Source organism: Lissotriton vulgaris, unplaced genomic scaffold (genome assembly GCF_964263255.1).
Source record: "Lissotriton vulgaris unplaced genomic scaffold, aLisVul1.2 SCAFFOLD_1875, whole genome shotgun sequence".
Lineage (NCBI taxonomy): Eukaryota > Metazoa > Chordata > Amphibia > Caudata > Salamandridae > Lissotriton > Lissotriton vulgaris.
In genome coordinates, this window is record NW_028255037.1 from 161,265 (window position 1) to 182,365 (window position 21,101).

General features: G+C 45.2%; 1 protein-coding gene across 1 annotated transcript in view; it reads right to left on the reverse strand.

Moving 5' to 3' along the window:
• LOC147659337 (NBAS subunit of NRZ tethering complex-like) overlaps window positions 1-21,101 on the reverse strand; it is a 485,327-nt gene that overhangs the window by 156,419 nt on the left and 307,807 nt on the right. Inside the window, exon 10 of the mRNA XM_086951835.1 lies at window positions 3,157-3,270. Within this exon, the coding sequence (XP_086807961.1) occupies window positions 3,157-3,270 (114 nt within the window). The remainder of the gene's footprint in view (window positions 1-3,156; window positions 3,271-21,101) is intronic.

Genomic DNA, 21,101 nt, shown 5'->3' on the forward strand with positions numbered 1-21,101 from the left:
AATATATGAGAAATGCTTCGCAATGATGCATAGAAATGTCCCTCCACCAACTAGGACATTCGAAGTCAATGAAACCTCACTGTGGTACTCTAAAGAGGTTCTAGACCCCTTCCGTAAAGGTGAATTTTCTCCGTAGTTTCAAAAGTGCTGATTCATTTTTGACTGCTTCAATGACTAAGATGACATAAGCGCCCAGTTCAACGCAAATGTCGCAGAACCAGCCCACAGAATCGCAATCTTCAAGTGCACCAGTATTAGCATGGAAAGCTATATCAGTGGCCAGAGTTAGCAAATTGTGTACTGGCTGTTTTGGCGCTGTACTACAACAAGTTTGATTTGCAAAAATGTATTTGGAACTCATATACACTGTCTATATACCATGCACTATCAGTACAGAAAGCAAGCAATAATAAAAACAAAAAGTTCCACAAAAAACGGAAAAAAACTTTCTGTTGTTTTTAATGGCGCTAAAATGTGTAACAACTGATAACCACTGTTTTTTCAAGGTATTGAAATCACTATAAAACACTGAAAAAACCCCACTAGAATTTACCAAAAATAGAAACTGAAAACATGAAAGCCCACTTATAGTGGAGCAATCTAGCCACAAAGGGACAGGCGGCCTGGCACCAACGGGGAAGCCAGTACTCTGTGGGCTTGCTTCAGAGCAAAGAAGGGAGTAAGGTGATTCAAGGCAACGTCCATCTGCAGCCAACATTCAAGATAGGTCACCATGTTGACCTCCCTTTGTACCCTCGGGGATTTCTACCACACGGACGTTGTGTTAACAGATACACCCTTCTATGTCTTCTGCCCAGTGGTCCAGGAAAATAACCCTGTCAGTCAAATCTGCCATCCTGCCAGTCAGTGTGAGGTGTTCCGGCTGCAGTTCGCCCACTAGGTCTCCACCTCCTTAACCCAATCAGCCAACTTGCAGTGTTAAGGCTGCAGGAGGCCCAGGCCCACAGACACCGCACTAATGTCTTGCTAGATGGTGCTCTTAGTGTCCGCTGAGGCAGCAAGTATCTTGTTGAGACGGAGATGTATAGCGGTCCCAGGGGGTTCCGGCTCCTCTGTCTCCACAACAGGGGGATGGGAAGGTTCCCCCAAGCAAGGCTGCACGCCCGCAGACTTATCCTTCGGCTTTCCCATAAGAGACAATATGGTCAGTCCCCACAGCAGGGCTCAGATCCACCAGCTTCGGGCGTGTCAGAGTTGAACTCGGCTGGGTGGGAGATTACCCATTAAAGAAGTTCTTGGAGTTAAAATAAATATAAAATGCCTATCATTTTTCTAAATTAGTCTGGAGTCCCTTCTTCAGTGTGTATTTCATTTATTGAGTATGTGTGTTCCACAAATGCATTATCACTACTTTAGAATAAACCTAAATTGCTCGCCCACACTACCACAAGACAGCAGTTGGGATTATTTAAGCCCTGTAAGCATTAAGGCTCGCCTGGACTTTCTACATAGTATACCTCATTTTGGCGTACTATATAAAAAGCCAGCTTCCTACACAGCGCAACTACTGTTCACAGCCGTGGGGCACAGCGGGCCCACAAGCCCCAGGGAGGAGTCACCGATCCGGCCTCGGCTGCCACCTTGAGATCCGGGGGCGGCACGCCCCTTGTGGAGCAGTCAGCACCAGAGAGAAAGGTAATTGTGGGCAATAAGGCGCACTGGAAATCCCAGCCTCCAGTTGCATTCCATTGCAGGGACCGGGGATGCCCCAAGACGGCAGATAACACAGGGTTCTAGATGGGCCGGCATGGAGCAAAGAGCTCAACGTCCACCATCATAGGCTAGCTAGCCACGATCCTCATGCAACCAGTTTTATTGAATGTATTGAATCCTGGGGATCCTAGAAACTTTTTCAGGGTATTCTAGTACTTCTCACCCACTTTATCAATCTCATTTTCCCACCTATGCTTAGGCTAATTCAGGGGCATCCCCCCTGGTCCAGCAGAGCTCCATAAAGCCAAGTGACTTTGTCCACAGCCCATTGTGAATTTAGTGAATGTATCAGTATTGTTCCATAGTTTGCGCATTCCTACCCTTATGGTTCTCTAACAGGAAAATTGCCAAGGGGCGCGGGGGCTCAGTTGTGTCCAAAACATAGAATGGTACTCATGCTCCATCTATAAACAGACCTTGCACTATAGCTATTCCGACCTGCACCCAACTTTACCCTTATTTTCTGCTTTACAGACCCAAAGAAGCTAGTACTATGTTCAACTGAATATTCAGTACATATAGCACCATGTGCACGCTAGTGTTCAGCCACTTGTTCAAGACGCAGTAGGGAACTATGTAATTATAATAATAATCCACTAATATAGTGCATGGTTACACCAACTGGTGTGTCGCCGGGGTAGTAAAACCACTCTACAGAGGGGTGGTAAGAGCCAGATATGCTAAACAGGCTAAAGAATGTACAGGTCTCACAACTGGAAAAAACAAGTTTTTAGTTTTGTAGCCTAGAACGGGACGATAGCTGCCCCTGGATCTGCAAACAACCATTTGTTTGCTTCTCATTATGCAACTCTAGATGGTTGCGCCCAGTTAAACATCAGGCAATCTAAATTAAGTGTCATCGTAATATTATTTTCTGTGGTGCCTATAGTGTCACTTTCTCTGTAATAATTGCTGGTACTTATATCTCCTCCATAGTTAGTTCATACCCCTAGCAGACAAGTAGGCTCAGAGTTAAATGCTCCTATTTGACTTATATTGTGATAGACTAATAATATGTTTGAATCCCATCAAGGTCAAGTCAGCCTTCCATTCTTCAAAGGTTAGTCTTTAAGCACAGTAACATCTGGTATTTATAACACTTAGAAATAGATTATTCTGTCCGGTAGTCCAGCTACCTCTAAGGTCAATTCACACTCTATCAGTTAGATTAACCCAACATCTAAGTTCCTAAATAAGGAAGAAACCACAAGCACAGGTTTGGAAAATGGAAATGAGTTGTCAATAAAATACACTTTTGATCCCAAAAATAATTCATCAGTCTCTCGCAAAGGCGCCAAAATAGTAAAAATAGAGCATCAGTGGCTGAGTAAATGTTCACATGCTTTCTTAGTACAAAGAACATAGACTTTAAAGGAATCGGTACAGTGCATTAAACCCCTTTATTCAATATTTATTGCTCACCTGAGGCCATAAGTTCTTGGCAGTGCATATTCGCTGCTTTGTAGTCCTGGAAGTGTAGAGCTTTTTCAACTAATAGGGTCAAAACCTTCCCTTTCTGTTCTGTCTGGTCATCTCCTGTAAAGCATTTTAGAAAAAGGATAGTCAATTTTGCAAAGGTACATTCGGCTACCAAACATGTTACTTACCTTCAGTCATGGCTTAGCTGGTAGAGACTCTATCTAACCGCAGATTCCTTACATTAGAATTTCCCCAGGTCTCAGACTGGATCCGGAAATTTTTGTGGAGTAGTACACCTGTGAGCTGATAGGTGGCATTGTTCCGCTCCACATGGCATCATCCACGCTGGAAGTAACGCACGCTTTGCCTATATAGGCGCCACTACAATGTGCTGACATTAGATTCTTTTTCATGAATTTCCATGCAAGGAGCACGGAGCCACGTACAACACTGACCACAGATGTGATATACTAGGGCCCTGAATGGGGAACAGCCCTGTCCATAGAAATCTGTTCGTAGAGCAGGTAGGATGGGTGGATTGGTAAGGAATATGCAGCTAGGAGTCTTTAGCAGATAAGGTGTTAACAAAAGTAAGTAGCATGTTCATCTGATAGAGACTTCTAGCCGCAAATTCCTTAACTTAGAATAGGTACCCAAGCAATACCTTCCTGGAGATGGGTCTGCAAAACTATTTAACACCAAAACGTCCTGAAGGACTGAACAGGCAGTGCCATCCCGACAGACCTGGGTGTCCAGGCAGTAGTGCTTCGTGAAAGTGTGCAGAGGCCTGCGTTGCTGCGTGGCAGATGTCTAAGACAGGGATTCTGCATCCTAACACAGTGGTTGCAGCCTTTGCACTGGTGAAATAAGCACACAAACCCTCTGAGTGTTGCTTCTTGAACAGTGCATAGCAGTTTTTAATGCAGAGCCCCATCCATTGAGAGATGGTCTATTTCTGCACAGCCTTCACTTTCTTGACTTCGACATACCCTACGAAGAGTTGGTCATCCACCTGGAACTCTTTCAGGGTCCAGGCGGTGGAGCTGCTACTCTTCCTTAGAGGGATAGGGTGGAGCGCGAAACGTAGGCAGGATGAATGACTGGCCTACATGTAAGGGAGTGACCACCTTCGTTTAGGAAGAAGCCCGAGTGGGAAGGGCCAGCTTGTCAAGAAAGATGTTGAGGTACAGAAGCTTAGATGACAAAACCTGGAGCTCACTGACCCTCCGGCCAGGTTTTATGCCCACCAGAAAGACTGTTTTGATAGTAAAGAGCCTAAAAGGCAGTGTACACGAGAAAGGTGAGTGCTAAATTGAGGCCCCACTGAGGCATGATAAAAGTTGAAGAAGGGAGAATGTTGTGGAGACCTTTCAAAAACTTATGTACAATAGGGGATTTGAACAGGAATGGCTGATCTGGCAACCGCAGAAATTCCGAGATGGCAGAAAGAGAGCCTTTTAAGGTTTCTAAAGCAGAGCGCTGCTGAGCAAGAGAAAGAATAAATATAAGTACCTGAAAGAGGGAGCAGAAAGGGGGTCAGACTGTTTTTCTGCAGACCTTGTCACAAACTTGCCCCAATAGCAGGTGTATGACATCTTGGTGGAGGGACGCCTGGCTGCCAGGATGACATTACAGACTTTGGGTGGAAGGTTGAAACCGGTCAACTGTCACCGCTCAATCTCCACGCATCAAGGTGGAGAGTTGACAGGTTCAGGTGAAGAACCCTTTCCTGCTGCTGCACTAGAAGATTCCCCTGAAGGGGCAGCCTATGCTCAACAGCTCATGATACCAAATACTCCGAGCCCAGAGCAGAGCCACAAGGATGACTTACGCCAAGTGTTTCCTGATCATCTGGAGTTCTCTGGCTAGGAGTAATATGGGTGGAAAGGCGTACAGGAGGCCTGAGCTCCACTTGAGACAAAAAGCTTCTCCAAGCGAGAGCTGCCTTGGAAAATCCAGCGCGCAAAACTGCTGACATCGCACATTCTCTGTGGTGGCGAACAGATGTAACCAAGGCTCTCCCCACTGCTGAAGGTGACCTTGCATCACCTCCGGATGGAGATGCCATTCGTGATCCGCTTGACATCTGCAGGTGAGTTTGTCCGCCCTTATGTTCAGGGAGCCTGCCAGGTGTTGAACCACCAAGGATATACACCGATGATCCAGAGACGAAAGGCCTCTTGACAAACCCTGCCCCGTTTGTTGCAGTACCACATGGTGGTGGAGTTGTTGTCCATGAACACCTGCACTAACCTTCCCTTGATAAAGAGTAGAAAGGCTTATGATGCCAGTTGGATGACTCAGAACTCCAATAGATTGATGTGGAGTTTGGATTCCACCGGAGACCAAAGGTCTCCTATCTCCATCGCTCCAAGATGGCTGCCCCATCCCAAGAGAGACCCATCTGTCACTACTGTCAGATCTGGTTTGAAAAGGAAGAGGGTTCTGTTGCTGACTCAATCGCAGTTCAATAATCACCACTCCAGATCTTCTGTAGTATTCTCCGAGATCTGGACCATGTCAGATAGATTCCCTGATGCTGTGTCCACAGGAACTTCAAGTCAAACGGCAGAGTCTGCATATGCCAGAGGACGTATCACAAGCAGGATGCAAGAGGCCATGAGGCCCAGCAGTTTCAGAGTCAGTCTCACTAAAACCCAGGATAGAGGCTGAAACATCAATATTATAGCCTGAATATCCTGAACTCGCCGTTTGAGAGGATAAGCCCAAAACTTCACTGTGTCCAGAACAGCTCAGATGAAAGGGAGAATCTGAGAGTCAGGTGAGACTTTGGCACATTGATAGTGAACCCTTAGCAAGTGCAGGTGGTCCGCCATACTCTGGAGGTGGAAGACGACTGCCTGAAGCGAGCCCGCCATCACAGGCCAGTCATTGAAATGGAGGAGACTTGCACCCCTGATCTCCGCAGATGAGCTGCAACCATCATCATCATCTTAGTGAACACCGAGGGGTGCTGGTAAGGTAAAAAAAGAGCACAGCATACTGAATGTGTTCTTGGTCCAACCTGCAGGTAACGCCTGTAGGCAGGCTGGACAGAAATGGGAAAGTATGCGCCCTGCAAGTTCAACACTAACATCCACTATCCCGGGATCAGGACAGACAGAAGTTGAGCAAGCATCTGCATTTTGAATTTCTCCTTTTTTAGGAAGAAATTCAGAGGACGCAGGTCTAGGATGGGGCAAAGGCCTCCATCCATCTTGGGCACCAGAAAGTAGCAGAAATAACAGCCATGGCCAACTTCTGATGTCAGCACCCTCTTTATCGCTCTCTTGGACAAGAGAACCACAGCTCCCTGGCACAGCAAGGAAAGATGATCCCCCATTAGCCTGTCGTAAGAGGGTAGCATGAGTGGAGGGGTGGTCACAAAGGGGAGGGAGTAGCCCCTTCGGACAATCTGGAGAACTCATTAGTCGGATCTTACTGACGTCCAGTGGTGCACAAGATGGCATATCCTGCCTCCCACTGGTTGCTCATGATGGGCGTAGGGCAAACTAAAGAGGAATAGAGGCTGCGGCTGCCGGGGGGTGGTGGACTAGCCCGACCGCCGGCTGCCCAACCCAAGGGGTCTGTGGGTACTGTGTCATCGACCGCGCAGAAGCTGGGGAGCTTGTGTTCAGTGGTGGCTGGACCAGCAGAGATGTAGCTAGAAGCTCTTTCTGTGGCCACGAAAGTGGCGAAAGGCTGACTGAGGTCAGCAAGGGGCCACAGAAAGGCTCAAGGTCCTGACTGTAGCTCTGCTATACTTGCAGCGCTCCAGTGCGGAGTCCGCCTTGTCTCCAAAAAGAAGGGCATGTCCTTAAGCAAAGCTTGGACATCCCCTGAAAAGCTAGTTGTTCTCAGCCATGCAAGGTGCTGTAAGGTCACTGACTAAGAAACTGCTCTGTCTGCATTACCTTGGGAAATATGGCCCGGGCTTCCTCTAGGGCCATAGGCAGCACCTGCACAACTAAATCCCACGGTAAACTGGAGTAACAGCCCAAAAGGCATTCAGTGTTTCTCGAACGTAATGCCAGGAAGGAATCCAGACTTTTGGATTAGCTATCCTGTAGGGTGGTAGGGAAGGCACCAGGATTTACTCGGAAGTGGAGGGTTGGACCACCAAGCTCTCCCAGGTAGGGCATTATATGAGGAAACTGGGATCACAGGGGGCGGGGGATGACAGCGGCCAATTGTCCTGTTTACAGGAGCCCCCGTGCATGGCTTGAACCGGGCCCTGAGCAGGACATCCATGAGGGCTTAATTAAATGGGAAAAGCGGTTCCGAGGCGATAACTCCCGGCTGAAGCACCAATGTCAAGACATTAGTCTTGACTGCCATTGAAGGCAGGCTAAGGACCAGGACCTCCTGATCACCATAGCAAATGAGGCTCCCTGCTCTGTAGCCATGGTAGGAGGATAGACCACACCAGTATCTGGGGAGGCGTTTAGTCCACTGCCATCCCCCAAAGTCTCACACCAGTCCATATTGGGGTCTAGGGGCTGGTGTTCATCAGTGTCCAGTGACCCCTAGCCATCTTCCCCAAGTCCTAGCCCATAGGAATAGAGCTCAGGCTCAGACAGGGGATGGCTTTAGTCACCGTCGGGCGATACCCTTCTGGCTTTGTGTTAGAGTTGGGGATAAGTAGGGATGGCATCAGCAGGAGAAACTGGAGGTGGCTCGACAGGCGCTGGTCCAGATCCATCCATGGATCCAAGGGTTCAGACAAGTGCAAAGGACGGACCCATCAGTAGAGACTTCTCCCGAACCCTCGAGTCCTGTAGGCGCTTCAGCAGAGAAGAGCCGCCCAAATGTGAAGTGCATGGCCCCATAAAATTCCCCGGAGTTGGACGAGGTTCATTCCGGCTCCTGGAAACTCAAGGAGGTGCAGAGACGGCCCAGGAGCAGGCTTAACTGCAGAGCCAGACCTCAAGTGACAACGCTCCCTTGTCTCGATTTATGACTTTGCTGAACGGGTTGAAATTGAAGACCTCTTCGATTTCTTACTCTTTTTCTTGTAGGATTTATTGGATTGGAATAACTCCAACTGCGATGAAGATTAAAGAATCCGCAACTGATCCCGGGACTTTCCTCTTGACCAGCATTGAGTCAGTCGCAGCATCACAGGTCTTGGAATCGTGGTCACACTCATGGCCCCAAAGGCAGACTATGTGCAGGTCTGTCATCGAAAGTTGCCTGTGACAGGTGTCGCAGTGCTTGAATCCAGCCTTCCTCGTTGACCCCTGCCACACCAGGAGACAAGTCTCAAAAAACTTCAACAAAAAGTAAAAAAAGAGAGTCAAAAAGTGACTGGGGTATCTCTCAGCGGATCTTCACTGGCTGGCATGGAAAGAAAAGAACTGACGTCAGTGCGCTAGGGTGGCGACTACAAATGCACCGAGCATGTCTCTTCCTGCACACACAACGCCACGCAGTGCCGAATGATGCCACCTACCACTGCATGGGGTACTGCTCACAAAAAATGTCCGGATCCAGTCCGATGTCAGGGGATAATTCTAAGATAAGGAATCTACAGCTAGAAGTCTCTATCAGATATGATTTTTTTTATTGTTAATCCATGATTGCACCAATATAACATTACAATACATCAAACCACATATTCCATATAATTAATTTCATTCATGGTACACCAATTAAAGAAAGAAAGAAAGAAAGAAGAAAGAGGATAGGAGAGAGAAAAAGAAAAAATTGTACGTGAAAAGAAGAAAAAAAACAGGCCAGAACAAAAGGAAAAAACGTATTCCTCCATATATATGACCACTGGACCCCATATTTCAGAGCCTAATTTCTTTTTCCGTCTACCTTTTAAAGCATATAAGCTATACTCTATATTAAAGGTTGTTAATAATCTCGACCTCCATATTTCAAAAGATGGGGCATCCGTCTGAAGCCACATTGAGGCGATACATAACCTTGCAAAAATCAAATATCGATATGTATACATCACATGATCCCTATCCATTATCTCATCTATCCCCAGCAGTACGTGAGCACCAGATAGTCGCACAGACCCACCCACAATTTCCGCCAGGAATTTCTCAATATGGCAAAACAAAATATTTAAGTGCCTGCAAGCATAAAAAATATGTACAATATCCGCATCATCTGCCCCACAGCGGAAACATTTTTCACCGTTAGACCCCCCCCCCTTTAGACAGTTTAGCTGGAGTATAGTACAAGTTGAAAATAGTCTTGTAATGCTGTGATCGAATATTAGCAGCCATAAACAGTCTCCCTGCCAATTCAATTGAAGTTTCGACCGAGTGCCAAGGCACCCCAGCCACCTCTTGCAGTTTACATTTTGAATCTCTAAGTCATTACCCTTGGTGTGTAACAATAAATTATTAAGAAAAACAATGCGCGCATTCTCCCCCACGGCTTCAATAACAGGATTCAATTCAATTTTCAATAGATCTTTGAGCAAATAATCACGGACTTGCAAATATTTTAACAAATCAGAGCGACAGAGATGGAATTTGTCGATTAACATTTCGAAAGACATCAGATCCCCATTAATATACAAATCTCCTATATATTGAAACACTTTAGTCCGCCAATTATCTACAATTCGATCCCAAAATATCGATTGGAGAAGAGTTGTAGCGATTAGCGGGGTATACCAATATATCTTTTCAAATATGTAATTCTTTTTCACTGCCTTCCATACTTTATAAGCCGTTATAAGGACCTTAAACCGCGTTCTCTTGTAATAGCTCATATCCAAATTAATGAACAATCGATTTTTGACATCACTGCCAAGCAACATTTGGTATATGGAGGGGGAATCGGCCACATTAGTCGGTTCGCCACGGTTAATAAGATGTTCATATGCTGTAAAATACACACATAATAATATAGGGTGAAGTCCGGGACAGCCCAACCACCGCATTGCTCTCAGGGATTTGCCCTTTGCCCACAAAAATCTAGCACACAAAGATTGTAACAGTACCAAGTTGGCCCGAGATATCTCCAATGGCGCAGATCTAAAAAAATATAACATTTTGGGCAGGATCAGCATCTTGAGGACGTTACATCGTCTTACCATAGATAGATGGAGACATTCGCAGCGATCCAGTTGTTTATGCACATCCCTTAGTAAATGCTGGCAATTAACCTCCACTAGAGCATTTAAACAAGTCCCCAACGTGATCCCCAGGTATATCACTTCATTCCTCACCCTTTGATCGTCAAATGTCGCTATATTATCACACAAAATTTGTGTCTTGGTAGAGTTAAGTTTGTAGCCTGAAACAACTCCAAATGTTACCGCTAATCGCTCTATTACAGGCATAGCTGTTGAGGGGTTTGGTGTTACCACAGCCACATCATCTGCATATGCAAATACCCGATAGTGCTCTTGTCGCCAAATTACCGACTCAATCCTAGAATTATATTCTAACATTTTTAAGAAAGGATCTATATACAAAGAAAACAGAAGGGGGGGGACAAGGACATCCTTGCCTGGTTCCCTGTGTAATATGTACTGGATTAGATTCTAAGCCCATAATACATATTCTAGCTGCGGGTTGGCGATACAGCATCTGTAAGGCAAAAACTAAATTTGGCTGAAAGCCACGACGACGGAACACCGCCCACAAAAATCCCCATGAAACCCAGTCGAAAGCCTTTTCGGCATCGAGTAATATAAGACTGAATTCACTCCCGTGGTTTTTGCAATATCCAACAAAGTTACCACCCTGTTGATATGGTTTGTTGTCTCCCTCTTGGGTATAAAGCCATGTTGTCGTTTTAGTACCAGCGGGGTTATTACTTCCGCCAACCGGGTCGCGAGGATTTCAGATATGATTTTAATGTAACTTCTACCCTAATAGTGCCCAAGAGAAAATGGGTCTCCATTTGCCTCTTAAACTGCATTTCTGGATCCATGACATGCATTCTTGGTCAAGAATAAAATTAAAGAATTCCCTGCATCCGGACGTTTCTGGTAAAAGTTTTGTATCCAAAGGTCAAAGTCATGTTCCCGAGTTCTACATACAAAAACATAGAGCAATACCACCCAATACGGAGCACACTGGCATAGTGTAGTCAAAAATTACATATGCAATTCAAGTGGTGTATTATCACTTTTCTTTACTCATTAAATATATCAAGAATTATATCCTACCAACCCCCTACTAGAACAGCACCAATCAGGACTGAGTGAGCAGGAAAGGATAAATGATGTGCCTTCAGCAGAAAAAATACAGCTGAATGATTATTCGGACAAAAGAAACACCACAAATACAGGTACATCATAATCTGTGAGATAGCGTTCATCGCAGAGAGAAGAGAACAAAATACCAATGCCCAGTAAAGGAAAGTATCAGTTCCCTTAACAACTGCATGGAACAGATTTTAACCAGTTATTATAAAACTAAACAATATGTTTTAAAATAAAATAAAAGCATTCTGTTCAATGTTAATAAAAACCATAACAATATAAAAGGAAAAAATAAAAGGAAAGAAAAATGCTACTTACCAGTATGCATCTGTTCTTGACATGTAGAGCTGCAGAGTTACACACTGTGCATAGATGTCCACCTAGTGTTGGGCCCCGATGTTTGCAGTTTGTTTTGTTGTAGAAAAGTCTTTGGAAGTCACGGGATAGGTGACTCCTCCTTTGGATGATACTGCGCATGGGCATAGGCTCCATCCCCAGATTGTTTTTCGCCATTAGGGAAGTGATGGAGCAGTACAAGAAGTAGTGATGTCCTTGTGATTTGTATCTAATTAAGATAATACTGGAACAGATAAGGGTAGCCGGGGAGGCGGATGGGCGTGTGTAACTCAGCAGCTTGTATGATATGATTTTGATTTGATTTGATTGGGTTCTTGTATAGCGCGCTACCACTCCACGGAGTATCTCTACATGCCAAGAACAGATGCATACTCGTAAGTAGCATTTTCCGTTCAAGGCATATGAGCTGCAGATTAAACAGTGTGCATATATTGTATAGCAGTACCCACACCTAGAGGCGACCACCAGCATCTGTTGCAGTTGTTTGAAACAGAGTTTTTAGTACAGCCTGGCCCACAGTGGCTAGCTGTTTAGTTTGTACATCTACACAATGTTTGGTGAATGTGTGCAGTGTAGACCATGTAGCTGCTATGCATATATCATCTAGGGGAATGTTCCCTAAGAATGCCATTGAAGCCCCTATTTTCCTTGTAGAATGCGCTTTTGGAGGATTTGTTAATGCACGTTTGGCTTTCTGGTAACATATTTGTATGCATTTAACAATCCACCTAACTATCCCTGATTTTAATATGGGGTTGCCTTTGTGTGGTGGTGAAAAAAACACAAAAAGTTTTTTAGTTTTACGAAATGTTTTTGTTCTTTCGATGTAGTACAGTAATGCTCTTTTGACATCTAAGGTGTGTAGAGCTCTTTCTGCGACTGTTTGTGGCTGCGCGAAAAATACGGGCAGCTCAACAGATTGATTTAGATGGAATGGTGAAATGAACTTTGGAAAGAATTTAGGATTAGTGCGTAGAACCACTTTGTTATGATGCATTTGCAAAAAGGGTTCTTGAATGGTAAATGCTTGTAGTTCAATGACTCTACAGAGAGAAGTAATAGCTACTAGGAAAGCTACTTTCCAAGTTAGGAATTGCAATTCACATTTATGTAACGGTTCAAAGGGGGGTCCCATTAACCGTGTAAGAACAATGTTGAAGTTCCACACTGGTGAAGGTGGCGTTCTGGGAGGGATTATTCTTTTGAGTCCTTCCATGAAAGCTTTTATAGCAGGTACTCTAGAAAGAGATAGATGTTGCCCATTTTGTAAATATGCTGCAATGGCAGCAAGGTGTAGTCTGATAGACGAAGGTGTAATGAGTATCCTATGATGTGTTGAATAGACACATCTAAAGGATTTATGTGGTTGTTTTGACAGTATGTTACAAATTATTTCCACGTAGCAGCATAACATGCTCTGGTACTGGGACGTCTGGCTTCTTTCTTAACTTTCATGCATTCTGGAGGAAGGTTGAGGTAACCAAACTCTATGACTCCAGGAGCCAGATCGCTAGGTTGAGCTGAGCTGGGTCCGGGTGTCTTATCTCTCCATGGTTCTGTGTTAAGAGGCAAGGAGATAGGCTTAGTTTTTGGTGTGGTACCACAGATAGTTGCAGCAGTGTGGTGTACCACGGTTGTCTGGCCCACGTTGGAGCAACCAGAATGAGTGTTAGGGAATGTTGCTGTAGATTGCGTACCACTAACGGAAGTAGTGGAAGAGGAGGAAAAGCGTACGCACATTTTCCGGACCAGTTCATCCATATCGCATTGCCTTTGGACAGTGGGTGTGGATATCTGGCGGCGAAGTTTGGGCATTTTGCGTTTTCGTGTCTGGTGAAGAGGTCTAGGTCTATCCGAGGTTGTCCCCACATTTGAAAGAACGGTTAAAGAACTTGTGGATGAAGTTCCCACTCGTGGATCTGCTGTGTCGATCGACTTAGCAGATCTGCCATGGTGTTTTGTACTCCTGGAACGTGTTGGGCTAAAAGGAAGATCTTTAGTGGTATAGCCCATCTCCATATCTGCTGTGCTAACTGAGAGAGCTGCAGAGAATGTGTTCCTCCTTGTTTGTTTATGTAGTACATGGCTGTCATATTGTCTGTGTGGACTAAGACAGCTTTGCCTGATACTTGTTTTTGGAATGCTTTTAGGGCTAGAAAAACAGCTAGTAACTCCAAGTGGTTGATGTGGAGTAACGTTTGTTGCGGTGTCCACCTGCCTTGCATGGTGTGATGCAGTAGGTGAGCTCCCCAGCCAGAGAGCGATGCGTCCGCTGTCAAGATTATCTGAAGAACTGGCTCTAGGAACGGTCGGCCCTTTGAAAGGTTTTCGGTGTTCCACCATTGCAGAGAGCGATGAGTCCGACTGTCTACCAACACTAGGTCTGTTAATTGACCACGAGCCTGGTTCCATTGGCGCGCTAGGCACTCTTTAAGTGGACGCATTTGCAGTCTTGCGTGAGGTACTATAAATATGCAAGATGCAATCATTCCTATGAGCTGCATGAACACTCGAGCTGGAAGCGAGTGTTGCAGCTTGAATCTTGTTAGGAGAGTTTGTACACTTGTTAACCTGGTTGGAGAGGGATAGGCTAGTGTTAGTTGGGTGTTTATTGTAGGGCTGAGATATTGTTGTATGTGTGAAGGTTGCAGATGTGACTTGATGTGATTTACTGTAAATCCCAAGTCGTGAAGCAGTTGAATAGTAGCGTGAGTGTGTTGTACACACTGGCTGTACGAGCTGGCTTTTATGAGTCGTCTAGGAATGGGAAGACGTGAATATGTTGTCTTTTTACGTGTGCTGCTACTACTGCTAGGAATTTGGTAAACACCCATGGCGCTGTTGTGACTCCGAATGGGAGCACTTTGAACTGGTAGTGCTGCCCGGCTAGCACAAATCTGAGATATTTTCTGTGCACCGTGTGAATGGGAATGTGGAAGTAGGCGTCCTTGAGATCTAGAGTGACAAGGAAGTCGTTTTGTAACAGGAGTGGAAGGACTTGTTGGAGTGTGACCATATGAAAATGATCCGACTGTATGTAAATGTTTAGAGGTCTGGGATCTAGGATAGGTCTTAGCGATCCGTCCTTCTTTGGGATTAGAAAATATAGGGAGTATACTCCTTTGTTTTGCTGATGCTTTGGGACTATTTCTATTGCATTTTTCTGCAGTCTGCAGGAGGGATATTACTTTCTGTCTTAGCAGTGTTAAATGTTCTTGTGACATTGGACGCTGCTTGGGAGGTATGTTTGGGGGGGGTGGATGTTAGTTCTAGACAGTAACCTGATTGAAGTATTTGAAGCACCCACCTGTCTGATGTGATGTTTTCCCAGGCTGGCAGGTATTGTTGTAGTCTTTCCCCGACAGAAGTGGAATGGGACGGGGGAAGGGAAGGGGAGTCATTGGACAAGGGTACCTCTGCCTTTATTATTGTTACCCCTGTAACTTCCCCTTTGGTAGCCCTTACTATAGGTGGATTGTGTAGGGGCTTTGTATGAGGTAGAAGGTGTGTCCGAAGAGTATCCTCTGGTGGCGCCTCGATAAGATGAGCGTCGAAATTAACATCTGGGAGCCTGCGACTGCAGTGCTCCCACAGATTTGGCTGTATCTGTATCCTTTTTCATTTTTTCAAGTGATACATCTACATCGGGTCCGAATAAATGTTGTTCATCGAAGGGTTGATTAAGTATAGCACTTTGGACTTCAGGTTTGAACCCTGATATGCGTAGCCAGGCATGTCTACGCAATAAGACACTGGTGTTAACTGCCCTGGAGGCAGTGTCTGCTGCATCAAGTGCGCATCGAATAGAGGTGTTTGTAATGTTTTTCCCTTCTTGGATAAGCTCATTTGCTCTATCTTTGTACTTATCAGGGAGGTGTCGCATTAGTGATTCTAATTCGTCATAATGTGCCTTGTCATATCTGGCCAATAATGCTGGTGTATTGGCAATAAGCCACATGTTTGCCGCTGAGACCCAGTTCTTTTCCCTGATGCGTCAAGTAGCTTAGACTCTATCTGGTGGGGGAGCTTCACCTGATTTTTGTGAGTTTGCTCTCTTGAGTGCATTGGTAACTACAAGTGAGTCTAGTGGTACTGGACCTTTAATATATGCTGGGTCTGAAGGGGCAGCTATATATATATTTTTTCTCTATTCGAAGGTTAATGATCCGAGTACTGACTAGGTCCTTGAAGACTTCAGGAGCATGCTTAATCACTCCTTTAAGCATTGGTAAAATGGATGAGGACCTTTGTGCATTATCAAAAGTATCCATTAAAAAGTCTTCATCTACAGGGTCTGTATGCATATCTACTCCATGATATTGCGCAGCTCTGTGTATCAACTGATTAAAACCCATAGTGTCTTCTGGTGGGAAAGAAGGACTTGAGAGGTATATGTCATCTTGAGGGACATTTGGGACGTCTGGGGTGTTATAATCATCCCACAGGTCAGGTGGGCCTGGAGGAATAGATGGATTATCTATGTTATCCCTGTATCATCAGAGCTATCATCCCTATTGTAATCATCTGGTATGATAGAGGATGTAGGGGAATGTTGTGGTAGGGGAGCAGGTGGTGATGGTATAGGTGTAGGAGAAGGAGAAGGAAGTCTTAAAGGAGAGGTAGCCATGTCCTTTTTCTTTGAATGAGGAGCTGGTGCTGGTGTATCCAGTGGTCGCTTATTTGAAGCTAAAGTTAGCTGACCAGTGATTGGGTCTTTAGCTAGAATCTTTTGTGCAGGGTCTGGATGAAATAAGTCCTCTGTAGGAGGCCGATCGTTTGGTTCGGAGGGAGGTTTCGGCACCGAAGCGGTTTCTTTTGTTTTTTTGGCAATGTCTGTAACCGAAGAAGCAGGAGTCTTTCGGCTACAATGATTTTTTTCTGCTCCGATGATTTTTTTGGCTCGGGTATATTTTTTGGATCCGATGGTTTTTTCGGTTCCGGTGGTCTTTTTGAATCTGAAGCAGGTTTGCTTAGTTCTGACCTGGGTTTTGGTGCTGAAGGATTAGCGGTGTGCTTCGGCAACGGTGGTTTGGATGTCAACAGGGCCGGTGACGTTGTCTTTTTCGGTGCAGGTAGGTGTGTGCTGGCACCGTGGGAAGGTCGACTCGAACCTGAGTCGCCTGAAGGCTTGGTTAGCTTCTTAGCCGGTCCCGAAGGTGGGGCAGTAGAAGCAGTGTGTCGTGTGCACCCGAGGGCGAGGGTGTGACCGGGGCCTTTTTTGGATGTGTCGAGGAAGGGCCGGGATCGACGGTCTTACTTACGACCCGCTGTACTGGAGTGATGGCCTCGACTTCTGAATCTTCTGCCTCGGAGTTGCTATCGACGTCGTGTTGCTCTGGGACGTCGACACCTTCTTGAAAGATGTCGTCCGGAATCAGAGCTGAAGATCGAGCCATTGTTCTCCTAGCTCTTCGGTCCCGGATAGTCTTCTTTGAGCGGAAAGAGGCACAAGTGGAACAGTCTCTGGCCTCGTGCTCCGATGAGAGGCAAAGGTTACACACTTCATGAAGGTCGGTGTGGGGAAACTTAGACCCACATTGAGGGTACTTTTTAAATGGCGTCCTTTCCATGAGGTGGATTTCAGGCCTAGTTGTTGCGTGTTTATCTAGGTTCCTGATCGATACTGTGACCTTATGCCCCTATTCGGCTATAAATCCATTTATTCCCTATATTGGCATAACCGTTCAAGTGCGATTTTCTGAAAAGTCATCTCTGGCCTCACACGAACAGAGCCACATTCCAGCATAGTTCTCTCTGCCACTTCCTTTGCGACCAATTAGTGCAATGACAGAGCAGCAGTCACTATCTGATATTCCTAGATAACACTCCGAGTTCTTCAACAAGATAAAAACTCAGCAAACCTGGAAATCCCCGCTTGCTATGTTTTGATTAGTAATAGAACTCTAATGAGCAACTGATAACTATCACTTCCTAGTGACATCTTTAATTGACGTCTTATGTCCAGCAAACTTGCGTCAAACCCGGCACCTGTCAGGTATAAATATTACCAACGTTGCCTTAAGCAATTGCCTGTTGTACGAGCTACTGAAGCCAGCTGCCTGCACGACCCCGTGTTGGTAAATCTAGCACTCTGTCGCTGCAGCCTGCTATCCTGTGGTGGTGAAGCTGCTGATACCATTATCGCCGCTAAAGCGCGACCTATGGTGCAGTACGCTTAAGGAGCTGAACAGCCGTCCCTCTGCGAAGACATCCAGCAGATTCCAGCTGCCCGCGGACGCTGTCCCCCCTCCTTCCTCGACGCGCTGAAGAGAAGCCGCTGCCTTTCTCGTGCAGAGAAATCCAGTCCCGGCGCTTCCGGTTTACCCTCGCGGGTGACTGGGATATCGAGAGAGACCCCTGAAGGAGATACCAATCCTCCATCATTCTATTCAGAGGTATGGTGTTGACTAAACCCTTAGACGAGAATTCTTGAAACAAACCTTGGCAAAACCAACTTAACTTAAAGCTACTTACTTACTCCCCTTTCACGTGTTAGGCTTAGGTCAGGCACACTGGGGTAGGCTTAGTTAGAAGCACCAGTTGAGTATGTTAGCCTAATGTATATATGACTGTATATATGTTTTATTACTTTTAAACCATTGTATGGCTAAGAAACCATATCAATGCTTTTACAGTTCTATTTCGCAATACTTATCTTACTGTACGTACTTTTTATAATAACAATTATTGCAATTGTGGCAATACATTTCTCTTGTACGAGAAGAAAGACTGTTCAATAAATGTTAACCCTTTATTGACAAACGCCCGTCTCTCTATTCTCTACATCTCGTGAAAGTAAACTGCACTAGACTGACTGAGTGAAATACATGTCTATTGTTTCACACGACCCTAGAGATTGACTCTTGATCTGAGGAGCAAAGTTGTCATGTTGCACGGTTGTTGGAAAGCTGAATCCCTTCTTGTCTGTGCCAAGGAAGCTGATCACTTCCCATGCAGAGAAGAAAGTTTCCAGTGACCTCTGAGCTAGTTGGTAACACAACCCAATTAAGTTTAGCATAGTCAGTGGAGGCCTGGAATATCCGCAGTTCCACGTCGATACTACTGTTTATGTTATTCCAATGCGCAGGGCCTAGTGGGAAACTAGGAACTACACTACATAGTTAGACCCGAAGGCCCTCGACAATGACCAGAATCGAAATCTTCGGTGTTGAGTAGCGTCGACTGGAAAAGCGTTCAAAACTAATTTTCTATAAGTTGGTGAGGATTGCGAGCCGAAGGAAATTGGTTCCAACACGGAGTGCTGGAAACACATCCGAGCCCGGCGGCAGAAAAAAACAATCTGGGAACGGAGCCGATGCCCTTGCGCAGTATCATCCAAAGGAGGAGTCACCTATCCCGTAACTTCCAAAGACTTTTCTACAACAAAACCAACTGCAAACATCCGGGCCCAACACTAGGTGGCCATCTATGCACAGTGTGTAATCTCCAGCTCATATGCCTCGAACATTCACATTTTTCAAATTTCTACTCGATTCTTCACAGTGATTCTTAACTATTAAAAGAAATTCAAACACTTAGAAGGTTAAACTAATCATTCTATCAAGCTAAAAAATAATATCCCATATAAAATATAACCTCTAATTAAAGAGTTCACAATACTAACCAAGTGCTATCCTCTCCTCCAGCCTGTAAGACATCAAACACTTATCTAATAGTATTTAACTGCAAATGAAGATGTACTGAAAGTTACAAATTCCCTGTTCATCTGTTAATTTTATGAGATTGTGCTTGTAGTAGCAGAAACGGTAAATAAGTTTGAAAATAATATGAATAGAAACCGAAATTGACAACACACAAGTGTGTTATTGAAGATTTGGGCACAGTTCTAAGCTGTAATAAGTGTGAGATAATGCGATGAGAAAAATTATCATAACAAAAGCTATTCCTATACAATAGCGCTTCAATAATTTGGATTTTATGCAAATGTAGAAGTTAGTCAGATTTGATGGAAAGGGTCATAATTTTCTCTGGAGCAGATTTTCTGCCTAGCTTGTAGCAGAGCCCATTATAAAAAAAGCATCTACAAGAACCTAATATTTACATTGGGGGGGGCCTCACAATAAAGTTGCGGTTTTTCTCCAGACCACAGTTTAAAAGCACAGAATAAGAGTTCTTGAGTCTTTACTGATATATTTAAGACCTGTCTACAGATCTCGTGACAATTACCAGGGGCAAAGCCCATAGTAAACCTAAACCTGCTATTTTAAAAGGGTTTCTCAATCTTTAGGTGTCATTGAGGCCTGCTCTATATTTACAATACAACCCAGTCCAGCTTTACGAGCAACAATGGGAACCTTCTTTTCATACAACCATTTATAAGGAGTGTAAGCCAAGCACTAAGTCAGACATGTCTCAATGGGGTCCAGCACAGTACTAAGCTGGTTATTGTGGCAAGCGCGGTGAGCCGGCTTCAGCTTTACAACTGAGATACAGAACATCCAAGGCACAGGATGGTCAAGTCACAGCAGACCAAATTAGCCAGGCAAGTCCTCAATTCGAAAGGCAGTAGAGCTTCCCCTGTTTGGAAGACTTGCATCCAAGATGGTGCCAAACAACCACATGGAGCCCTGGTAACACAATTGTAGAGGCTACCGCCGGCAGCACTAATGGGGCTTCCAGGCACAGCATGCTGAAGAATTGAGAACAAGGATAAGAACCCAACTGCTACACTTCTGAAAGACTCACAGAGAATCCAACTGACATGACAACCACACCAATGTGATGACAGTATGAGTCAGCAGAGCCTTCAGGAAAGCTGAAACAGGTGGCAATTGAGCTTCACAGTCCATGAAATGAAGCCCACAATCAGGATACACAGATGATAAGAGCTCAGGGTCCTTTGACTCACCCAGCGAGTGGAAGGCCTGACATATGCAGCCGGACATCTCCTGGATCCCATCTTCACTAGATTCAGTAACATACCTGCACACAAGTCCAAGCCAATCATCTGGTGGACCACATTCTCATCAACTGCAGTATATCCGTCCCACACCACAGCAGAAACACCATCGCAAAATCTTCATGACGGGTCTGGAACAGGATCTCAGAAGCATCCTGGTCTTCCAAACTCCTACACAACCACCCTTGATGAACGTTACTTACCTTCGGTAACAATAAGAAGCATTAGTAGTGATAGAATATTTACTCTAGAATTACCCTCAGGCGTCAGACTGGATCCGAAAAGTTTTCGGCAGCAGTACTCCTGCGCGTCAGAAGGTGGCGTCGTGCGGCTCTGCGTCCGTCGTCGGCGTCGTGGTCGTGAGATGACGTCGCAGCAGCTACTTAGACGCTGCCCTCGCGCACTGACGTCAGTTATGTACACGACTTTCCACACCAGAAAATGCAAAGCCATGCAGGATACTGACCACTGATGCCTTGAAACTAGGGTCCT